Source organism: Kogia breviceps, chromosome 3 (assembly GCF_026419965.1).
Source record: "Kogia breviceps isolate mKogBre1 chromosome 3, mKogBre1 haplotype 1, whole genome shotgun sequence".
NCBI classification, from domain to species: Eukaryota; Metazoa; Chordata; class Mammalia; order Artiodactyla; family Physeteridae; genus Kogia; species Kogia breviceps.
The window spans coordinates 78,369,846-78,394,234 of NC_081312.1; the positions used below are offsets into that span (position 1 = coordinate 78,369,846).

The 24,389-nt window shown below is 40.1% G+C and overlaps 1 protein-coding gene across 5 annotated transcripts in view; it reads left to right on the forward strand.

The window, feature by feature from the left end:
- FMN1 (formin 1) overlaps nt 1-24,389 on the forward strand; it is a 447,127-nt gene that overhangs the window by 141,282 nt on the left and 281,456 nt on the right. For 2 of the 5 annotated variants that reach the window (XM_059056125.2, XM_067028908.1), the window contains exon 6: nt 3,879-3,996. The exons of 2 other annotated variants lie outside the window; for them this stretch is intronic. In XM_059056125.2, the coding sequence (XP_058912108.1) occupies nt 3,879-3,996 (118 nt within the window). Of the gene's footprint in view, nt 1-730; nt 2,503-3,878; nt 3,997-24,389 lie in introns of those variants that run through there. One more of the 5 variants, XM_059056126.2, reaches the window with a different exon arrangement.

The window sequence follows — 24,389 nt, forward strand, 5'->3', positions numbered from 1 at the left end:
CAGAGGCTTTGGCCAGCAGGATTCATAAGGAAGCTAGGAAGTCAGAGCTGCTGAACAGAAGCCCAAGCTTGGCACACAGAGTGTGGAGGGTAATCATTCCTGCCAGGCTGGCTGGGGCTGTTTACTCTGCCACCCTAAGGCTGGTGGACAGTGGGCGTGTTGGGTGCGCTTGCCTAGGTACCTGTTTGTAGAACACTGAGACACCAGGGCAGAGCTAAAACAGCAGTAATCTGAAACCAGTCGAGTTGGTTTTCCTTCTCCGGCTGGGGCAGCTAAAATCTGCATTCCAGATGAAACCTGCGGGGAAGCGGAAGAAAGCACTTTAAAAACAAAATAGAAAAGAAAGCTTCAAGGGCAGTAAATTAACTGCTTTTGAGAGTCTTGGGCATCCTGAGATGATCTGTTCCTTTCTTTACTTTTCTTTCTTTGCTTTGGGCTTTGTAAGTGGCTGTTGGTCTGTGGGCACTGCTAGTGTTTTGTTTTTTGGCTTTTTTCTTTTGGCCTGGATGGCACAAGCTTCTGACCGTGATTTAGATTGCAAAAGAGAGCCCGTTAGAAGAATTACAGTCATTTGCTGCTGATTCACTTTTAAATTTCTTCGGCTGCTCCGGGGTGGGGTTGAAGGTTGTCTGGGTCAGCTTGCCGGCTCAGCACTTTCTGGAGCCTCACTTGCTCACCAATGAGGAAGTTGAAAGCGACCAGGAGAACGGCCGGCACTGGGGCGGAGCTCGTGGCGAAGTCCTGGGCTGGGATGAGTGGGGGCAGTCTGACTTTCCCTACGACAAAAAGCCTTTTGTCCCCGGGAATAAATACGGAAGTCCCAGAGGAGCAGCCTCCCCAGTCCGTGTGTAGTAAGGTGCGCGGCCTCGGCTGCCTCTGGGCATAAAGCTCTGCGGACTTTTTACAGTTGCCCCGGACGCCCCATCACCGCGCAAACCGGAAGGAGGGCTCGGGAGAGACCAGAGTCCGGCCAAGTGTGCTCGCCCCGCGGCTGAGTCCCACCGGCGGGCCCTGCTGCCCGCTGTCCTGGAAGTTAAGAGCCGGTGGAGTGGAGAAACTGAGAGAGAGCAGGGGAAGGTCCCAGAAGTCAGAATCTGCCGCCCAGGGTACGGCTGGGACATGGAGGACGTGGGTAACGCTCCGAATGGCAGTGATGGCTCGGAACCAGGACAACCCGAAGCCGGACTTGACGTGGCCCAGGCGCTCCTGACCAAGTTCTCTATGAAATCCCTGTTTGGGTTTACGAGTAAATTGGAATCCGTGCAGCCTGAAGAGGAAGATGCGGTGCTGAAAGCCTTCCGCAGTTTGGTGGTGGATCCCGTGCCTCAACTGGAGGAGCCCAGCAGTGGCTTGGAGCCGCCGAAGGCAGAGGCTCAGGTTCCACCTGACCTCGGAAATGATGGGAAGACTACGAGGGTGGAGACAGAGACGGGCTTGGAGGGAAGCCGGGGAGAAGCAGAGGCAGGGATTTCTCTGCCTGGTCAAGAGCTGCTTCCACCGGCTGCTTTGAGTGTGTGCAGAGACAATGTCATTCTGGTTCGCGGGACCCTGGTGAACACCACCAGTGATTCTGACTCTGATGATGCAGGCCGGGAGCCAGAAGAGGGAAGCAACACCAATGGCCCCAAGTCCCCTCGTCGTGTTTTATCTGAGCCACCTGAGCAGCCCCAAGAAAAGCCAGGAGATGGGAGGGAAAATACTGCCACTGGAGATAGGGGTGTTGCAGAGCCCAGTGGAGAAGGTCCTCAAAGGCCTTTGCAGGAGATAAACTGCAAATTGGAACCCGACGATGGTGGCCTGCAGACAGAGCACAGCCCCGGCCAGCGACAAGCTGGAGAAGAAGGTTCCAAAGTTCTACCTGTGGTAACAGACCAGAACTCAAGTGTTGGTGTCACTGAGAACACCTCTTCTAAAAAAGAAGTCCCTGGAGAGAAGTCCTTCCAGCTTCCAGCTTTTTTTAGTGGGCTTCGTGTGCTGAAGAAGGGAGCCCCAGCCGAGGTCGGGGAGACCATCACTGAAATTAAACCGAAGGACGGGGACCTGGCTTTGCTTAAGTTGACCCAGCCTGTCCAGAGGTCCCTAGCACAGGCAGGGCCTCAGACAGTGAGGATGGGAGAGAAAACAAATGATCCAAAGGCCTCTCCCACTCTCCTGGAGCAGCTCTCTCAGCTGCTCAACATTGACGTCCCCAAAGCCGAATCGAAGGCAGAAGACCCTGAACAGCCCAGGGGGGAAGAGATGAGTGGCAGTACTTCTCAGGAGAGCCAGAGTGGCCCCGGAGAAGCCCAGACCCAGGGAGGAGAGGTCAAGCCAAAGCCACCAGAGACTGCCTTGGAGGCCTTTAAAGCCTTATTCATCCGTCCCCCCAAAAAGGGGACCACAGCTGACACCTCTGAGCTGGAAGCTCTCAAGCGCAAGATGAGGCATGAGAAGGAGTCCCTAAGAGCTGTGTTTGAGCGGTCGCGGTCAAGGCCAGCAGATGGCCCCTCGGATTCCAAAAGCGTATGTAGCGTTGGGTTTTGTCATAAAATGTGATGCTGCTGTATTTCTTTTCAGGTTTCCTATCAAAGAGAATCTCATGTACCGATCTTAGTGACCCTCTTCTAGGTGAAAGATGATTATAGTCAAGTTGTCCTTGTAAGGAGTACGGAGTTGGACAGAAGCGTTTTCTTTCTTCCTTATATTTTTCTCGGTTGTTGTAAGAGAGGTATAAGTAAAGATGTGCAGGTCAGAAAGCGAAACTTTCACTCTGAGCTTAAACATTAATAGGAAATGTGCTTCTGAAAACCAAGCAGCATGAGGAATCAATGCAATCTAGAACTATAGCCCAGATTTCCTCCCCACTTAATTATACCTCTGCGAAAACTGTATTTTTCCTTTGAAAGTCTGCCACTTGGTGAAATACCTGTTTGTGATGTGATTGAAACGTTCTGTGTTGGTTACAAGGCATCTTGATTGAGCACTGGGTTAGTGTGAGACTTGGGTTTTCATTCTGACTGCCAGTTACTGGCTGGGTGACCTTGATCAGCAAAATGAAGAAAATAACCTTTATCTTTATTTGGTTGTTGCAAAGATTAAATGAAGTTAGCACATAGTAACCATGTAATTAGTGAAAGCTGTTGCTATTATTTAAAAAAATTATTCAGGTAATTTGTAAGGACTAGCAAGCACTTGTCCAGTGGATCTTAAAATTCATAAGGACAACAAATAGAATTTCATGCCTAGTAGCAATTTGGCATACAATTATCATTCCCTCATACATCAGTTAAAACATTAAATTTAAAGGTCTTTGGAAAAACTATCTTAGGTTGCAGTTAAAAACTAAATACAACATACCATTCTCCTAGTTGTAAAAATCAACCCCTGTAAAAATAGCTTGAATGTGAAAGCCAACTCATTCATTTTTTGTGTTTGTGGGAAAGAAAAAAAAGAAATGAGCAATGTGGACATCTTAGAGAAGTGTATCTTGGCCTACAGGTAAAGTTCATAGAAAATGCAAAACTAGTTTTTATATTATAAATAACCCTGGAGTTTGGGATACATTTCTAAACATCCCTATAAATGTACCTGCCTATAGTATATTTGTATCTTCAGATCAACGTGTACTTGTGATTTAAAAAAAAAAAAGTTATATGCTAAAAATCATCTATTGAAGGTTGTGTAATACTTGGCCTTGAGTTAATTCTCTTTCCACCCCAGCTGATCACTTTACATTTCTAGAAAAGGATCGTGTTGGGGTGAGATGTTTCAGTTACAGTGAATGAGAGCAATGTGCCATTAAAATTAATTTCAGAGTTACCACAGATGTTCTCAGGGATTAATTGGCTCTGGCCACATTTCATTTAACTTACTCTTTTGTTTGCCCACTTTTCCAACAGCCTGACCACAGCCCCACTGAGCAGGACGATAGGACTCCTGGCAGACTCCAAGCTGTCTGGCCACCCCCAAAGACAAAAGACACAGAAGAGAAAGTGGGATTGAAGTACACTGAAGCAGGTAATGGGAAAAGAAGCCAGGTACCAGAAATGAATCTCTTGCTTCAAGGGCTTTTAGTTCCAGCTCAGGAGACTCACAGAATTTAAGTTTTTGTTTCATTATAAAATGTAATGCTGAAGGCTTTTCTTTTTGGTTTTGCTGTTAAAGTGAACCCTTGCACACTTATCATTAATGAATCTCTTAGAGATGAAAGGTGAACGCCGTGGAATGAGTGAAGGGGGGCACATGTGTAAAGGAGGAGAACCTCGGGGGAACTAATGGAGAAGGTAGATTACAGATTCCTCAGGAAGCAGGTGGTTGGCCCTCACAGAATGTCGTGTAAGCTGGCAGGGTTGCTGGCAGAGGTAGAGTACGAGACTCCAGAGCTGTAATCTGATTTGTTCTTTGTCTTTGAGTAATGCTTTTGAGCCACAGGAACCTTGTGCGGAGTGAACGTACAGATACCATATCAGTTACTCATTCACTTTCGTTAGACAAAGCTTTATTTAATGCATGGCCAATTTCAAAGCAATCTAACTCCCTGGAAACCTTCCCAGGAGCTTTGCTTGACTATATTTAAGTAGAATGCGAATCTAGATATTTTTACTCTTTAAGTGAAGGGTTCATGTGAAATTTTTTTAAAAAAAGAAAGAATGAGAGGAGGATATACCTTAATTGTATATATGTGTGTCTGTATGTATCTCTGATGAAACCTCTTTGTCTTCTTCCTGATATTTGAAGATTACTTAACACAGACTTATATTTTGCTGGTTGTCTTAGGTGTGTGTGTATATTACCAGTCTGTATGGTTATACAGAAATACTTCTTTCAGTTCCTATTGGTTGATGACATAAGTGGATCAAAGTTTGGGTGGTTTAGTAATACACAGGTTTTTTTGTAAGATGATAAAATCACAATCAGTGATTGAGAACACAGTTGAATTTCAGTTCTACAGCCTGATTGCTTTAGCCTCCATTTACACGATTGCAAACTTCTGACTACCCCAAGACATCAGCTACTTCATGACATTTTTTTCTGACCTGCTTGAATTACAGAAAGAAAGCTATTATAGCCTTGGTGAAAATGTATGTAGCTGTTGCATTCTTCTTGTCTACATTTGATTTTTCCAAAATTGGATTGTTTATGACTGCATATTGTACCACCTACCAAGTTGTCTTTCCTATGATCTGGCACAGTTTGAACAGTGAAAAGTCCTGAAGTTCGCTTTAATGAAAAACCAGAATCCTATAAGTTCTTATTCCTAGTGTAAATGGGGTGGCCGTCTTCTTTGTGACGATGAGCATTTGCTGAGTAGAGAAGAAAGTGGCATAAACAGCTTTTCAATCTACTTCAAGTCATATTTGGGGGCATTTATACTCTACAGAGATTCCTTAGTCTTTGCTTCTGTCCTCTTCCGTTTCCAGAAGCTCAGAGGCGTGCTATCATTACCTTGCGGTGTAATTACACTCAAAGTCAGTTGCTCTCCCAATCTCTCTTTTTTTGTGTAATGAAATGCGTGTTCTCCAAGCTGTCTAAGGTCTCGGATGAGATGGGGGAAAAAGGAGGGAGGAATTGATGAATAATGACAGTTCTCTTGGGTTCGTTCTGATGGCACAATGACAGCTTGCAACAGAGAGAAGGCTGGCTGTTGTCTGGAGAAGGCACCTAGGTCCCCAGCCAGTTCCCATGGGTGGCAGTACTGTGTCTTACTTACCGTGCTCCCAGCCAGGTCTGGTGCTCATTTTCTTGAGAGTCTTGTACCGCTAATTGCTCTGCTGATACACTCTGGAGGTTATCAAAGAAGATACTCCATGCCTGTAGGAAACTTCTTTTTACCCCATTACTCAGCCAACATATGCTTGTCTTGCTGTTTACTGCTAATCTTTAGGAAGTTAACATTTTCCTTGTGATTTTCTTGAGCTCTGTTGTTGAGAAATCTGGAGTCTTATAAGCATTTGGTTTGTAACTTAACATTTTGTGGTATTTCCATTGGTTTCCCCGCCCTTAGGGAAGTAGATTAAAATTGCCACTCTAGGGCGCACAGAGACAGAAAAATTTGTTCCAAAATATTTCAAGGTGTTTGAAGTCTTAGGCTTTTACATCGTCAGTGCTCTTAATTTTTCCTGGCATGTATAATTCATTAAATTAGTGAAAGGGGAGAGCATGACTATTTATATTTCAAGTGTGCTATTGGAGTTCTGTGCTGTTGACATCGAAGCCCAGTCCTTGGCAGGGCTGGCAAAGAGATGGTGATTTTCATCATGAGTCTCTCACTGTCCTGTGTTGCCCTCGGCTGCTTTGCATGTGCCACTGCTTGTGTTTCCCTCTGTTCAGAGTTTATCGTTCGATGATCTTTTTCTGAGGGCCTAGGAGATCACCTAATACTGTAAACTCACTTTTGTTCCAGGATAACAAAGAAAGAGCTGACCTAAGGGAAGCTGTCCCTTTAAACTATGGCTTCTGGAGTCCTCTTTGCCGTGTGAGGGGGTAGCTGACCACTGGTGCTGGTGCCCACTGTCTAGGATGCACCTTCCTGCCACTGCCAAAGTCATCAGCATCATCTATAGCTGCTGAGGCTGCAGCGAACTCCCTTGGCGGCTAAAGCCTTCGGCTTCCACTAGAGCCTCTGATGCCATTCTAATGACAGTGTGTCCACCATTAAGGGCACTTGCACTGCCATTCTGTGAGCTCTTGGAGCCTTGGTGATGTGCCGGTTGAGAGGCACTAGGGCTCACTAGAGCTGTCACTCAAGGGACTTGCACAGGTGCTGGAGTTGACTTCTACCAGGCAGGGAGGGTCCCCTGTGTTCATTCACACTGTGCTTGAATTGCTCTCTCAAATGAGAAAGAATTACTTTCTCCCAAGTCCTGTGCTGTGCTTTCATGCATTATTATCAATGCAATTCTGCTTTGTGTTTGGGATGCCTCACAGCTATTAGGAGTGAAAAGAGCATTTCCCTCTATTCCTTGGAATTGGGCCGGGGACAGTCTGAGTGACAGACTCCTTGATCTCAGAATTGTCTTTCCTCCTCTAGGTACAGGAGCTTGCTCTCGAAACAAGCTTGGGGGATAGTCTTGCTTTTCTAGGAAGAATCTTTTAGTGGGCTCCTTGCATCCTTAAATGGTTAATCAACTCAGCTGAGTCCCTACCACTTTCTTGTGCTGCAGAACAGAAACATCTGGAGGGAGTAAACTTGATTACCTTGTGAAGCCCGGGGCTTAGTAAAACCCAGTCACAGCCAAGTGAAAAGGTGTGCTATGAAACAATACAAGGGAATCTAAAAGACAAATGCAGATGTCTACCTTTAAATTTAATGCTGCAAAAGCAGTTTGTCTCATGAGAAACAGAACCAGTGATCTGTTCATCCTCCAATATGCTGTCTTGTACATACATGGTGAGGTTATATAAGGGTTAGTAACATGCCCAAAGTCTTTAAAAAAAAAAAAAAAAAAAAAAAGGACTGGAAATTATAAAGATCTAGGTATCATAGAATAATCATAGAGGTAACATGGGGTTAAACTTTTATCTCAAACTTGAATAAAAGAATTTTCTAAACCATATTAGGTCACTTTTTTCTTTTTGCTTTATGAAGAATAAATGCACTTAGCCATATTTATTTTTTCTTTGGATAATTATACTATTACCATATCAGCCAGGGTCCTGTCAGGGATCAGGTGATGATTTGATTGAGAGTTTGTCCACAAAGGTGTGGACAGAGTTTGGGAAAAGCAATGAGAGATGAAGCAGCTCTCTGGGGCTAGTAATCATGGGAGGTGTTTACGGCCCTAGACCTGAAGGGGCAGGGCCAGGAGAAGCTACTGGAAAACCCAGAATGTCAGAGGAAGGCCGAGTGGTGTGGAGAGGGCTACTGGACAGGAGCGATGGCCTTCAGTGGAGGGGTGCATCCAATCCACGGTGACCTGGTGGCCGGAGGGAATTGTGGGCATAAATGCCCTGACTTCCTTCTCCTGCTCTCTGGTCTCCTGCCATCTCTGCCCTTCACCAAATCCAAAGAGAAGTCAGAGGACCAGGATCCACTTTAGGCCAGACAACAGAGCCCAGAAAAGGGCACAGAAAGGGGGAGAGTGGATCTAAGAGGCAAATAGAAGATACTCAGCACAGTTTCACCTGGAGTCACTTGGTAGTGTAAGAAGGTTCTAAAGCCCATCAGTCTGTGCGAAGAATTGGCACCTGACCACACAGGGGTCTGATACAAGGGCACAAAAAAAAACTGCTTTGTATCCCATGAGAGGGTTATGTTTTCTACTGCAGTCAGTTCATAGAAAATATAATGGCTATCATGGAGAGCCTTGCTCTTTGCACACCTACTCCTACTTCACCTTAGTGTAAAGGCTTTGTTTACTGATCTCAGAAAATCTTCCATATGCTTTCAACGTTTCCCAATATTACAAAATAAAATAAATTTGGAAGTATCCAAAAAGAGCACGGAGCAAAACAAACTCTCTATAATGTGTTTCATAGAAACATCATTGCCACCATTTTGAATTATGATAGGCCTATGTGAATTTAATACTTAAAATTAAAACCAAAATTTATTTTGGGCTGCGTTGGGTCTTCGTTGCTGGGCGTGGGCTTTCTCTAGTTGCAGAGAGTGGGGGCTACTCTTCATTGGGTGTGTGGGCTTCTCATTGGCGGTGACTCCTCTCGTTGCGGAGCACAGGCTCTAGGCCTGTGGGCTTCAGTAGTTGTGGCTCATGGGCTCTAGAGCACAGGCTCAGTAGTTGTAGCACACAGGCTTAGTTGCTCCGTGGCATGTGGGATCTTCCAGGACCAGGACTCGAACCCGTGTCCCCTGCATTGGCAGGCAGATTCTTAACCAGTTTGTCACCAGGGAAGTCCCATACTTAAAACTTTTATCACACTGTACAGACTGCTTTTTACACTTGAAAATGTGACTGCCTTTGATTTTTACTACATTTGAACAATATAGAGATTTCTTTTTCAAGTTATTATGTATAATAATGAAAATATCAGTGCTATAAATATTTTTGTTTATAGGTGTTTTCCTTTAATTAGAACACATTCCTTGTGGAATTGCTATATATAAGTGTATATACCTTTTTCAGGTTTTTGGTGCATATTAATTGCCAAACTTAATTTTTTATCTAAAATTATTCAGTATGAAATCAGTACTCTTAAAACACTGAAAATGCTTTTCCCTTTATCATTTGCTTTTTATTTTACTTGTATTTTCTGGTATAGAAGTTTTAAATATTTATATAGTCAAATCTACCCTCATTTTATTGTATAACTTTTCTTTTGGCTTAAGAGGACCTCTCCTACTTAAAGAACAGCTCTATGTTTAAATTTCTTAAGTGATTTCTTTCTACCTCTTCCTTCCTTGTCGTCTTGTTTTCCATTTCATGTTGAAAACTTACTTCGGTGCCTAGCCCGAGGTAGAGAGCTAAGACAGCTTCTGTTTTTCTAAGTAGCTTATTGTACAGCAGGCTTCTGGAGTAATTATTCCTCTCCATGATAAGTTTAGGACTGTCTTGGGCTTTCTGTTCTCTTTTTGTATTTTGTACCAGTATCTTAATTATTACAGCATTATAATACATCTCAGAATCTGTTGAAGTTCTCAAGCATACTTTTAAAAATATTTAGCTTTCCTCTTATTTATTCTTCCAGAAAGCCTTAGCCTACTTTGGTCAAGTTTCAGAAGGATTGCTTTGGGACTTTTATTGGAATTGCATTAATTTAGAAATTAATGTGAAGGTGGAAATGAGAATTGAGATCTTTAAAATGCTTAGTATTTCTACACAGGAATATATCTTATAAAACTATTCAAGTTTTCTTTTCTGACTTAATAAACGAGATACATAGATGGGTAGATATAGATATATATCTTGTATTTGTTTCTAAATATATTCCCAGGCATATTTTTTAAAAAAAATACATGATATGAAATTGTATCTTGTGATTTATTTTTCCTAAAAGTCAAATGCATTCCTTAGAATCTAGTGACTCATGCATGCTAGATGCTCTGTAGATTTCCCTCCTGAGGTCAGGGCTAGACTGAGTGAAGGGCACATCTGGACCAACTGATCTCAGGGGTCTGTCTCTCAGTTTTACTCTGGTTAGTGATTCTTAGTGTTCTCGGGCTCCTTAAAAAACCTAATGATGATAGAAAGCTGTGGAAGAAGACCCTGCAGTTAATTTTGCATCTACAGTATTTCAGATCCTTCCCCCACCCCATAACCTTTTGTGGACACATCCCCCCATCTCCTGCCACCTCCCCAGGGGGTGTAGATGAAGAACCTTTGCTGCAAAAGCTCAACCTAGAGCTGGACTTCCTTTCCTCTTCATCTCCTACTTTGTGTTATGACAAATGGCCTGAAACATCTCCTTATTTATTAGGATATTTAAAAAATATACCATCATGATTTGTGCCTCAGCATCCTGAGAGGAGATGAAGCTAATGTTTGTGAGATTAAAATGGCACCATTTGGGAAACTGGCAGTGACTTAATTACCCATGGGGGAAAAAATAAAAAGGAGAAAAAAAGGACAAAGAAGGAAAGCTCTCATGTTTTCCAAAACAAAATGAACTTTAAGCATGCATCTGGAAAAGCCCTACTCACCACTGGCAGCACCTCAGAGCTGGGCTGGGGGCTGGCACATGGGCCACCCTACTCAGGGCGAGCACTGCGGCTTTTGTAGTAAAGAGAACCTAGATTCAGGCATCATGGTTACTGTGAGCAGGCAAGCTGTCACTGTGTGTGGCATCTCTTGGGGATAACTCACACCGCCTAGAAACTTGGAGTAGCTCAGGGACATCCCTAGTTAGAGTATTTTAGGTAACCCATCCCTCAACTTAATAAAGATCCGCCTACTTTCTGGTTTGTGTCTAATTTAGGTTCCCTTGGTTATAAAGTAATAGAGCTGTGTGCCACCCTCCCTGGTGAGTCAGACATTCTTGCCTCACCAGCCAGGGAGAACTATAAATATCTTGGCGTATTTTATTGGCCTACAGTACCTTTAAAAAATATATTCATTCATAGCTAACAGGCTGCATTAGCCATGAATGGACTTGCCTTTAATGTCATATGTTCTAGACAGATTATCCTAAGTGTCTTCTTTCACAGTCTAGGCTATAGGTTTACTTATTGTATATTTCACAGGACTTTGTGGTATGTTACCATCACTTGCATGGAGTTATGATGATGGCCCAGAAATTGGAAGCTGTACAGATTAAAGACCAGGAAAACCTTGTGTCTTATAGCTGTAGAAAGAGGTCGTACTGGGAAACCAGAGGTGACACGAGTGTGTCAGGCTTCTACTTACTGTATATCTGGGAGCTGTGAGGAGGGAGATTGACTTCCCCAACACAAATGGGAACTAAGGCTTGATATTACGCAGAGGGAATCCCAAAGTATGGACCAGCGACTCAGGAATCATATGTTGTATTCCAGGAAGTATTAGTAAAGGTCTTTAGCTCAGACGAAAAGAGATTAAAAATTCTATATTTTGGGCTTCCCTGGTGGCGCAGTGGTTGGGGGTCTGCCTGCTGATGCAGGGGACACGGGTTCGAGCCCCGGTCTGGGAGGATCCCTCGTGCCACGGAGCGGCTGGGCCTGTGAGCCATGGCCACTGGGCCTGCGCGTCTGGAGCCTGTGCTCCGCAACGGGAGAGGCCACAAACAGTGAGAGGTGCGTGTACCGCAAAAAAAAAAAAAAAAAAAAATTCTATATTTTAAGAGATTAAAAATTCTATATTTTAAGAGATTAAAATATAGAATCTGAAATTTTAGAATATTAAAAATTTAGAGCTGCAAGCATCTTAGAAATCATCCTATTCGTTTTACAAATGAGAGCCAAAGAGGTTATATGACTTGCTGAAAGATACACGTAATTAATAAGAGAGCTGAAATGACAATTGGACGTCGTTGGTGGCAGGGGCATTGGAGAGTGGTAGATTTTTTTTTTTTTTTTCTGCCAATATACTGACAATTAAAGCTCCAGCAAGGAAAGCACACGGGAACAGGAGCATTTAAGAATTACGCTGCTTATTATAAAACAAAGACTTATGAGACCACAGTGAGTCCATCTGAATAATAAAGGAGAGCATATGAGTACCATACCAGCTCACCAGACACATCCACAGAAATTGTCTGGGTCATTTCATGCTGCTTTTTGACTCATAAAAATAGAAAAGGGGAATTGTAATGGTATCTTTAATGCTTTTGAGGCTCACTTAAGCAATGTAACGCAAATAAAAATGCTTCTGGTTTGTGGATTCTTGCAAAGTTCAAGTGGGGCTCTTTGCTGGGCCCAGTTTGTGTGCTGAAGTGCAGGGTGCATATGTATTTGATTTTAGGAGGTACATGAACAAATATTTTTATTTGAATGGTTGTGTATTCCAGTAGTTTTATTGTTTTAGAGAAAATGAGTACTAAAATCCCCTTTGAAGCTTCTTTTGGGGAGATGAGCCTGAAATTTGATATGCCATATCCTATGCCACGTTTTCACAGATACCTCCTTTCAGTATTTTTCTTCCTCAGAATTTCTATCCAGGTGGCCCCATTTTTCTTCTCTCCCTCAAATCTTCATCTATCGCCAACTGCCCAGTGCTTGTTTTCTGGATCCTCCACCAAGCAGCCACTCTACAGTTCCAGCCTCAACACCCTCCCCTCCTGCCCTGCCACACCTTTTCACTTGCAGCCCATTGAATTCCTTCCACTGATCTACCTTTACTGTGCTGGAGCTGCTCACTGGCTCAGCAAAGAAAGGGCACTCACTCCTTCAGATATCTCCGCCAGAGAAGGCAGCTGGGACATTGTAAATGCTTTCCTCTTTGGTAGAAAGAACAAATGACTGTATTTCTGAGAAATAACTAAAGGCAAAGTTTCAATAGCTAAACTCTTGAGCATTCCTCCCCAGATGAAAGATGAGAACATAAGATGGGAAAGGTAGAAGACTGTCTCAGAGAGAAAGGAAAATTGAATTAGGGAAATCTTAGGTACATGCTTAACTTTGGAATTTCCTTTACTTTGGGTTCCATGGGTTTGAGCATCAAATAGACTTGAGTTTGAAGTTTGGCCCTGCCATGTACTAGCTGTGACCTGAGTTGATATCCCTCTTTATAAAAAAGGACAATGATGATAATTTAAAATAATTATTGTAAAGATAAAATGAGATAATATATGAAGTTCGATGGCATTACAATTAGCTTTTTATCTTATTTTATTATTTTTAAAATTTATTTATTTTTTGACTGCACTGAGCAGCTTGCGGGATCTTAGTTCCCCAACCAGGGATTGAACCTGGGCCCACGGCAGTGAAAGCATGGAGTCCTAACCACTGGACCAGCAGGGAATTCCCACAATTGGCTTTTTAAAAAAAAAAAATTCTTATTTATTTTTATTTATTTATTTTTGGCTATGTTGGGTCTTTGTTGCTGCACGCGGCCTTTCTTTAGTTGTGGCCAGCAGGGGTAACTCTTCGTTGTGGTGCGTGGGCTTCTCATTGCAGTGGCTTATCTTGTTGTGGAGCATGGGCTCTAGGCATGTGGGCTTAGTAGTTGTGGCTCGCAGGCTCTAGAGCTCAGGCTCAGTAGTTGTGGCGCACAGGCTGAGTTGCTCCGCGGCATGTGGGATCTTCTTGGACCAGGGATCAAACCCGTGTCCCCTGCATTGGCAGGTGGATTCTTAACCACTGTGCCACCAGGGAAGCCCCCCACAATTGGCTTTTTAAAAAACAGTTTCTATTGAAGTGTAAAGTAAAACATACATATAGAAAATTGCTCATATTGTAAGTGTTGATGAAAAAATTAATCACTCAATCTAAGAAAGAAATGGAAACTTTTATTCGAGCCAAATTCAGGCTTATAACCCAGGAACAGACTCTCAGAAAGCTCCGAGAACTGTTTTGCCCGTTAGAGGTAAAAGTACAGTTATATATGTTTTTGAGACATAGGGCTGTACATTAAATGATGTATTACAGTTTACACAATCCAGATCTATGTGTACAAAGCGAGTAGTGGGTCATGGGTCATTGTGACCCCTTACAAGATGAAGAAGGACGGGTGTCTCCAGAGGAGTAATCTTGTTGATGCTAGGAGAAGTTTGCTTTTTATGGTTGAGTAGGTGTTTCTGCAGATGGGAAGGTTTAGTCAATGCATAATGCAGATACACAATGCACAGTAGAGGAGAGAGAGGAGGCCAAAGCTCAAAGAAAAAATTGTATGTGTAAATTTTCCTTAACTTGCCTTAGAATACAAATTTTTATTTCATCACAAATGTATAGCTCTATGAATTATAACAAAGTGAACATACTCTTGTAACCACTATGCAAATCAGGAAATAGTATTGGGTTGGCCAAAAAGTTCCTTTGAGTTTTTCCATAACATGTTACAGAAAAACCTGAACGACCTTTTTGGTCAACCCAATACATTGCCTACAACCTAGAAGCCCCTGTCTTGCCCCCTTCCTATCACCACAGTTACCTTTTTCCTTCAGAGAAACCATAGTTCTGTCTTCTAACGCTATAGATTAGTTTCAGTGCTTTTGAACTTAACATAAATGGATTCATTTTGTGTCTGGCTTCTTTGCTTCAACATTATGCTTGTGAGAACCAAACCCCTTATAGCATGTACCTGTAATCCGTTTGTTTTCATTGCTCTGTACTACTCCATTGCATGAATGTATCTATCCACCCTAAGGACATCTGTGTTGTCCTCAGTTTTGGGCTGTTATGAGTATGCTGCTTTCACTTTCTTGTTCGCGTCTTTTGGTACACAAAGGAACACATTTCTCCTTGGTATATACTTGGGAGTGGAATTGCCCATCATAGGGTGTGTCTGTATTCAGTGTCAGTAGATGATACCAAACACTTCCAAAGTGATGGTATCAATTTATACTGCCATCACCAAAACATCACAGTTCTGGTTGCACCACATCTTTGCCAACATTTGGTTTGGTTGGTCTTTCTAATTCGAGCCAATCTGTTGTTAATTGGTGTTTCCCCAGTCAAGCTCTTTTTTTATATGTTTATTGGCCATTGGGTATCCTCTTATGTGAAGCACATGTTCAAATCACTTGTCCATTTTTAAAGAAGTAAACTATCTTTTATTATTTTGTAGAGAAGTTATCTTTATATGCTGGATATGAGCCCTTTGGCTAATTGTGTTGGAAATATTTTCTCTTACTCTGTGTGTTGGCTTTTCACTCTCTTAATGGTGCCTTTTGATAAATAGAAATTCTCATTTTTACTATAATCAGTCTTGTCCTATGGTTAGGGCATTTTGAGCCTTATTAAAGTAATCCTTTCCTAACTCAGTCATGAAAATATTCCCTTAAATTATCTTAAGAAGGAATTAGTGCTCTTTATTTGTCATTTACTCTTGCAATATACTAGGCATTGATTTTTGTGTACGAGTTGAGGTGGGGATCAAGTTTGTTTTTTCTATATTAAAATTACCTGGAATTATTTACTAAAAAACCCACCTTCTTCCCCTGGACTCTTTCTTCTGTTCCAGTATTCTCTAGGTTTATCTAACCTTGTAACAGTGTAACACTGTCTTAATGACCACAACTATAATAAGTCATGATCTACTAGTGTGTCCTTTTACCTTGGTTATTCTCAGCTCTTTGCATTTCCGTATGCGTTTTGGAGTTACTTTATCAATTTTGACATTATTGTTTTGATTGCATCAGCATCTTTACAGTGAGTTTTTAATTCCATGAACATAATATGTATCTTTCCCTAAATACTTATTTGAATATAGTCTTTTCTGTGTTTAGTTTTCTTTGTGAAGGTTTTAGCTTCCCTTAAATTTAAATCTATTCCCAAGTATTCTAAAATTTTGATGCAGTTGTGCACATGTTTTTTAAAATGCCATTTTCTGACTTTTTTTGTTAGAATCTCTCTCAATAAAATAGTAAATATAAGTTATTGAACTGTTCCCTGATTTATGAACCTTTTAATCACTTAGAATCTTTCACTGTTGCAAACAGTACTTTAATGAAATTGCTATACATCTATTTTGTGCATACCTGTGAGTACTTTGATAAGATAGAAGCAGAATTGTGTGTTAGAGTTCCTACTCATTTTAACCACTGGTAGATACTGCACAGTTGCCCTCTCAAAATACTGAACCCACTAAATATACTCAGCTAACATGAGAATGTCCATTACTCACACTTATTCATTTAGCTTATGCCAATCTAAGGTTAAAAATTGCATACTACTGTTTTTCTGTGTGTTTTTTTTGCGGTATGCAGACCTCTCACTGTTGTGGCCTCTCCTGTTGCGGAGCACAAGCTCCAGACGTGCAGGCTTAGCGGCCATGGCTCATGGGCCCAGCTGCTCCGCGGCACGTGGGATCTTCCCAGACCGGGACACGAACCCGTGTCCCCTGCATTGGCAGGTGCACTCTCAACCACTTGCGCCACCAGGGAAGCCCCCATACTACTGTTTTTAATTTGTATTTCTCAATACTAGCATAGTTGGGCATCTTTTCATTTTGCCTTCTTTTGTGACATGTTTGCTTGTATTCTTTGCCCTTTTGTAAATTGGGTCATTAGTCTCTATTCTTACTGATTTGAAAGCAGGTTTTTGTATATTAAGGCAATTAGTCCTTTGTTGTATATATCGCAATCCTAGTCTTTAGCTTGCCATGTCTTTTACCTTTTGCCTTCATTCATTATATGGAAATTTTATGTTTTATGTAGTTATATCTTTTCTGGAGTTGTTATTGTTGGTCTGAAGGAAGCCTCCCCTAACCTAACGTTGAACAATATGTGTATTTTAACTAATATGCATATATGTTTAGATTTTTATTCAGTCTAGAATTTGTTTCTGTGTGTGGCATACATAAGGATGTGTTGTTAAGGGTGGGAGTGTGCTGTAGGGAGCTTAGGTTATGGAATCTAATGTCATGGAGTCAAATTTTAGGCTTTAGCAGTTACTGAGGCAAGTTAATTACTTTTTACTGGGCAAGATGATTTCCTTTTATTTGTGCTTAGGTTCCTTATTTGTGTAAACAAATTGTTTTTAGTAGTCAATGAAATAATGCATTTAGGGACCTTAGCACAGTGCCCTGCTCATTGTGGAACCAAAATAATGTAAGTTACGGTTAGTTTTGTCTTTCCCAGATTGATAACTATTTGCCCCAACATTTAATAAATAGTTGGTTTTTGCTCGGCAGATACAGAGTGCTAACTCTCACATATATAAATGCCTTTCTATATGCTGATTTATTTCTAGATCCTTTAATATTTTTTGTTTATGTTTGTCTAGACCTTGTGCCAGTTTTGTCTTTGCAGTTGATATAGTTTTAAAGTTATTTAAATATCTGGCATTTCAAATTACCTCAATTCGTTTTTTCCTTCTGAATTTTGTTTGGGTAGTTGTAGACATAGACTCTTATGTATAAACTTGAAAGTCAGTTTCTCAAGATCTATGAAATGATGAGATTGGAATTTCCATTGGGATTATATTAAATCATAGATCAATATGAGAGGCCTGGTAATACTGAGTCTTCCTATCCAGGAACATAATTTTTCTCTCTGGCTATTCAGAATTTCATTTATGTTCTTTAGTAAAGCTCTACAGTTTTCTTCTTATAGCTCGTGCCATTTAACTTAATTTTTGCAAACTTAATTAAAAATGGGACTCATCTGTCGTGTTTGAAAATGGTTGTGTTGGTATAACAAAGCGATTTTCATGTTTATAATTCTGATTTTATATTCATGTTAGTTCTATTTTTTTTCAATTTAGAGCCTTGGAATTTTTATAGACAAATCATGACAGCTTGTGTTTTTTATTGTAAAATATACATAAAGTAAAATTTATCATCTTAACAATGAAAAGTTTTTATCATTTTACTCATTGAAAACATTTATTAACACTTTGTATATGTAGCACATAATGGTTTACATAATAGGTGAATAGGTGTTAGCCATTTTTAAGTAGAGTTCAGTAGTGTTAAGTATATTCATGTTTGTGTGACAGATTTTCAGAACTGTTTTGTCTTCCACAATCAAAACTATACTCATTAAACAACTCTTCATTTCTCCTCTCTTCCCAAACTCTGGCAACCACTATTCTGTTTTCTATTTCTATGAATCTGACTACTCTGGGTACCTCATGTAAGTAGAACCCTACAGTATTTGTGTGACTGGCTTATTTCACTTAGCGTAATGTCCTCAAGATTCATCCATGTTGTAACATGTATCAGAGTTTCCTTCCTTTTTAAGGCTGAATAATATTCCACTCTATGGTCTGTACCACATTTTGTTTATCCATCCATCCATCAATAGACACTTGGGTTGCTTCCACTTTTAAGCTATTGTGAATAATGCTGCTGTCACCATGGATGCACAAATATTTCCTTGGGACCATGCTTTGAATTCCTATGAGTGTATACCCAGATGTGGGATTGCTGGATCGTATGGCAATGTTATCTTTATTTTTTGAGGAGTCTCCATAATATTTTTCATAGTTGCTGAATGTATAGTGATACATTCCCACTACAGTGAGCAAGTTCCAATTTCTCCACCTTGTCAACACTCCTTATTTTCTGAGTTTTTGTTTGTTTAATATTAGCCGCGCTAATCAGTGTGGTGTCTCATTGGGTTTTGATACGCATTTCTCTAATTATTAGTGATGTTGTGTGTCTTTTCAGGTGCCTTTTGGCCACTGGTGTATCTTCTATGGAAAAATGTCTATTCAAATCCTTTGCCCATTTTTAATCAGGTTTTTAACACTAGAAAATAAAACACAAATCGTTACCTATCTTTTTTTACTAGACCATTTCTACTGCCTTAGGGCCTCCAAAACAAAGCTAGAAAAGTGGTGATTAGTAGACTTCCATGTGCTATTCCTGATTTTATAGGCTTCCTTCTAATGTTTTCCAGTTAAAAATTATGTTGGTCAGAGATTATTTTTGGTCAATTATCTTTATCAAGTTAAGGAACATTCTTTATATATCTTGGCTTCTAAGTGTTGATATCACAAAAATTAGTTTGAGTTTAATGTATGAGAGATATATTTACTGAAATGACTGTGTGATTCATGTGATTTTCTTTAATCTGATCCAGTAATTGCATTTTAGATTCATTAGTGTGGAACCGTCTCTGCACTATTTCATCATGATGAAATGCTGAATTTGATTTGCTGATTTTCTGGTCATTTTAAATAAGGAAAGATCTTAGCCAAATATAATGAATTTTGTGGATTCAAGATAAGGGAAACTATGGGGACATTTTCTATATTTTAAGTAGCAAAGTATACAGTGACTGCACAGTGGAGCACTGGATTTGTTAAAATGGAAACAACCAAATGGTTTTTAGATCTGCCCCCTGTGTTCTCTGATGTTATTTTTTTCCTCAGCGTTAAGATTTCTTCTTCAGTGTAGCACCAATCAAGATAAATGGAAATGAACCTTGAAAAACAGTTGCTATTGTGTGTTGAGTTACATGGCATAGTGAGGGCGACTCCTAGGGGATTTCCCTTGACTTAGTTAGAACACATATTCTATCTTGTGTTGTAATCTTAGAAGTTGCAGGTAAATGGTGGTGACATTCAGAGTTACTGTTGCTTCTAGATGATACCTAACTTATTTAGTAACATCTAGCACATTATTAGTGTCTAATTCATTGATTATTAATTCCACTATTACAAATAATAATATGTTCATGCATTCATTTAGCAAATATTTACTGAGCATCTACTATATATGGGTAAGTTTGATAGATGCTTGGAATTCAGGGATGGATCAGGCAAGATCCTTTCACTCAAGCAACTCGGTTCCTTTTTTTGGGGGGGGGGTGGCAGAGTAGTAGGTAGGTGACAGAGAGTAGCATGGGGGAGAAAGATGAAATGTACACAGATAAGTGCAATAAAGTGGTCTAATACTCTTATTGAAGAATGTATAGCATATCATAGAACACAAAGGAGAGTATGATCATTCCTATTTGGGGGAACTAGGACAAGCCTCCTGAGCAGACATGGAAGATAGTAGGCTGGATAAGTCAGGTGGAGGCAAGCTAGACCAAACAGGCAGAGGAAGGATGGAGCAGGACTTGTTTGAAGAATAGCAGGTAGTTTATTATGATTGATAAGAGGCAAGGGGAATGATATGCAAGGGCATTATGTCTGTAGACTTTGAGGAGGTCAGGTCTTCAGGAGAGAGACAAATTATATGGCGTGAAGGTTTTAGGCAGGGGAATAACAGAACCAAATACAGGTGTTGTCAGACTGCTTTAGAGGTATTGAGGATGAGTATGGATCTGGCAGGGAGGTGAGTGGCTGCTGTGGAGAAGTAGGAAGACCAGTTTGGAGTGGTCCTTATAGTGGTCCAAAGGATAGATGATAGGGGCAGTCAGTGATTTCTACTTTCCTGTGAACAGATGCATTTTTAAAAATCTTTGTGATACTCAGTGATAACGGAATCAGAGTTAATAAAAAGCCCGGATGCTCTTGGTTTCATTTTCGGTGATGGCTTATACCTTTTGCTAAGCCTATTGCCAGGGCTACTAGAAGAATAAAATAATTTAAATTTGAACTCATTTCTTTTTGCCCAGCCTGGAATGAATGTGGGACTTAATAGTGATATATAGTTATCCTTATGTTTATGGATTACCCAATCCATGGATAAAATATGTGTCCAGCTCTAGGTCAATTTGCCTGAAACAAACTCACACAAAACCAGTTGTCTAAAACCAATTTCGCTAAATTAATGTTCTCAATGTATTTCTGTCTTCAACAGTAAGTAATTATGTTTGCACCACTCAGGCACAATAACCCAGTGCCGTCCCACCAGGGAGTCTCTGTGATGAGTCACTTTTTGAGGGCATTAATTGCTCCTTCCTAGTCAACAAAATCAATACCTTACATTTCAAACTCGGTAAACCATTTACCTCTGCCTCTTTATCTTTCACATTCTACCCATCCTTCCCCCAGTTCCAGCGTTGCTTCCTTTAGAAAGCTTTTGAAAAAAAAAAAAAAAGAAAAAAATAAAAGCCTTTGACTATCCCATCCTCTCATGAGTGTCTCCGAATCCTTTGGCCACCAGGTACTACCTATGATAGGTCATCTATTGTTGAATTTTTATTTAAATTGTACATCATTTAACATGCATTTGTTTTATATCCCAATTCGTCTCTCAGTCTTTAGTGAGGGGAAAAGTAATCTGGGGAGCCTTTTAATTCAGGTATCTGGAGTAGGGTCCATGAATCTGCCTTTTTCACAAGATGCATAGGTATTTTGGATATAGTGCTAGATCAGTAGTCTTTAAACTGGGGGATGCAGAAGGACCCTCCAAGGGGTAGAGGCATGGATAATTTTGAGCGAATTACCTTGCAGATCCTCAGCTTTCATTAGTACTCTCTTAATTTAAATGGATTGCCTACCCAATTTATGAAGGGAAGGTATCTCACCTATTGCAAATCTTGCTCTACCTTACTCAGATGTGAAAACCTCCAGGGTGTCAAAGAAAGGATGATTTCAAATAATGGTATCAGGGAAGCCTTTATTAGAGGACCAAAAAATTGATCCTATCCATTCCAATAAGATACATTTCCAATTAAATTTTAATTTTTAATAATTATCACATTTCAATATGTTTTCATACATTAGGTGCTAATAACATATTTTTATAACTCAGCCCAGAAGTAAACCTAAAACTACTTTTGCGATCAGAGAAAATTTTTAAAAATCATTTTTACATTTGTATTCCTTGGAAATTATGAGAGGGTGAATAATAGGCATTGAAGCATAAAACTATTACTTTTGGATGAATTCTGTTAAAAAGAAAAGAAATTGAAATGTTTAAAAGGAGGAAAAGGAATCAGGTAAAATTCCTGAATGTTAAAGCCATTTGTTCACAGCCTTTTTAAACAGATAATGCTGAATGGCAAATATGGTATTATTAGAGTCTATTAACTACATTTAAAAGAGTAATCGTTATATTTTTAGGATCAGTATTCATAAATTGTCCAGAATTTGTTTTTGCAACTGTTTAAACTTACAGTGACAAATTTCAGATGTCAATTTTAAAATGTGTGAGGAGTATGGTATTTTTTAGAAAAATTGTAGTGGGTGTATGAGCGTAAGTTTGAAGAGCACTGTTCTGGTTTGTACTTTGAAAACTGCTGCCTCAGAATCACCTGTGACCATGTTAAAAATGTACCTCACTGGATGTGATCCAGGCATGATCTTGTGTGTGATAATAGCTTACATTTATTTAGTTCTGTGTGCCAAAGAAACTGCAAGTGGCAGGTTCATTTCTGCAAAACCTGTTAATGCTGTTTGCCTTTCCCGAGGGCATCACAGAGCTCCCTTCCCTGTGGCTTACTGCTTGGTTCTTAGTGGCTATAACCGGACCCTAAGGTTATTAAGGAACCAGCCAATTCCCTCAGGTATGAGCCTGCTCAGAGTACTTGCTTCTCTCCCTTCCCACCCCCGCACCTGTGGAGTCAGCCCATCTTTCTAGAGTCTCAGGGAAGAAGCTTGTAGACTCTTTCCTCAACCTCCTCACACTTTCTTTCCCCTCCTCACCCAAACTCAGATCAGCTGTAGGGTGTTTGAAGGAGAGTGGGAATGTCAATGTCACTACCAGGAACAAAGACATTCTGTCCTGTTGTGCTGTACCTGGAGGCCCATCCTGCTTCTGTGTCAGGTATGAGCTGATCATCCAGAACTCTGAGTCACGTCTCTGGGAGGTCAGTGAGATGGGAGTGTGGTTTCTGTCTTGCTTTGTTCTTTTCTTTCTCTAAAGGGAATCAATGTTTTATTTATTTAAAAAAAAATATATTTTTGGAGTATAGTTAATTTAAAATGTTCTGTTAGTTTCAGGTATACAGCAAAGTGATTCAGGTATGTGTGTATGTGTGTGTGTGTGTGTGTGTGTGTATTGTGTGTGTATATATATATATATGTACATTTTTCAGATTATTTCCATTATAGGTTATTATAAGATATTGAATACAGTTCTCTGTGCTATACAGTAGGACCTTGTTGTTTATCTATTTTATGTGTAGTAGTGTGTATCTGTTAATCCAAAACTCGTAATTTATCCCTCCCCCCCGTTTCCCCTTTGGTAACCATAAGTTTGTTTTCTGTGTCTTTGAGTCGTTTCTATTTTGTATATACATTTATTTGTATTATTTTTTAGATTTCACATATAGGTGATATCATATAACATTTGTCTTTCTCTGTCTGACTTCACTGATTCTCTAGGTCCATCCATGTTGCTGCAAATGGCAATATTTCATTCTTTTTTATGGCTGAGTAATATTCCATCACATATATATGTGTGTGTATATATATATATATATATATATATATATATATATATATATATATATATATCTTCTTAAACTAATCATCTGCTTATGTGTACGTGGGTTGTTTCCACGTCTTGGCTATTGTAAATAGTGCTGCTGTGAACATTGGGGTGCATATATCTTTTTGAATTAAGAGTTTTCATCTTTTCTGGACATATGCCCAGAATTGGGATTGCTGGATCATATGGTAGCTCTATTTTGTACTTTTTTAAGGATCCTCCATACTGTTCTCCATAATGGCCACACCAATTTACATCCCTACCAACAGTGTAGGAGGTTTCCCTTTTCTCCATGCCCTCTCCAGCATTCATTATTTGTAGACTTTTCGATGATAGACATTTTGACCGATGTGTGACAATGAGGTGATACCTCATTGCAGTTTTGATTTGCATTTCTCTAATAATTAGTGATATTGAGCATCTTTTCATGTGCCTGTTGGCCATCTGTTTGTCTTCTTTGGAGAAATGTCTATTCAGGTTTTCTGCCTATTTTTTGATTGGATTGCTTGTTTTTTGATATGGGGCTGTATGAGGTGTTTGTGTATTTTGGAAATTAATTCCTTGTCAGTCACATCGTTTGCAAATGTTTTCTCCCATTCCACATTTTGTCTTTTCATTTGTTAATGGTTTCTTTTGCTGTGCAAAAGCTTTTAAGTTTAATTAGGTCCCATTTGTTTATTTTTGTTTTTATTTCCATTACTCTAGGAGGCAGTTCCAAAAATATATTGCTGTGATTTATAACAAGGAGTGTTCTGCCTATGTTTTCCTTTTGGAGTTTTATAGTATCTGGTCTTTCATTTACGTCTTTAATCCATTTTGAGTTTATTTTTGTATATGGTGTTAGAGAATGTTATAATTTCATTCTTTTACATGTAGTTGTCCTGTTTTCCCAGCACCACTTATTGAAGAGACTGTCTTTTCTCCATTGTATGTTCTTGCCTCCTTTGTCTTAGATTCATTGACTGTAAGTGTGTGGGTTTACACCTGGGCTCTCCTATGTGTCTGTTTTTGTGCCAGTGCCATACAGTTTTGATTACCATAGCGTTGTAATATGGTCTGAAGTCAGGGAGAGTGATTCCTCCGGCTCCATTCTTCTTTCTCAAGTTT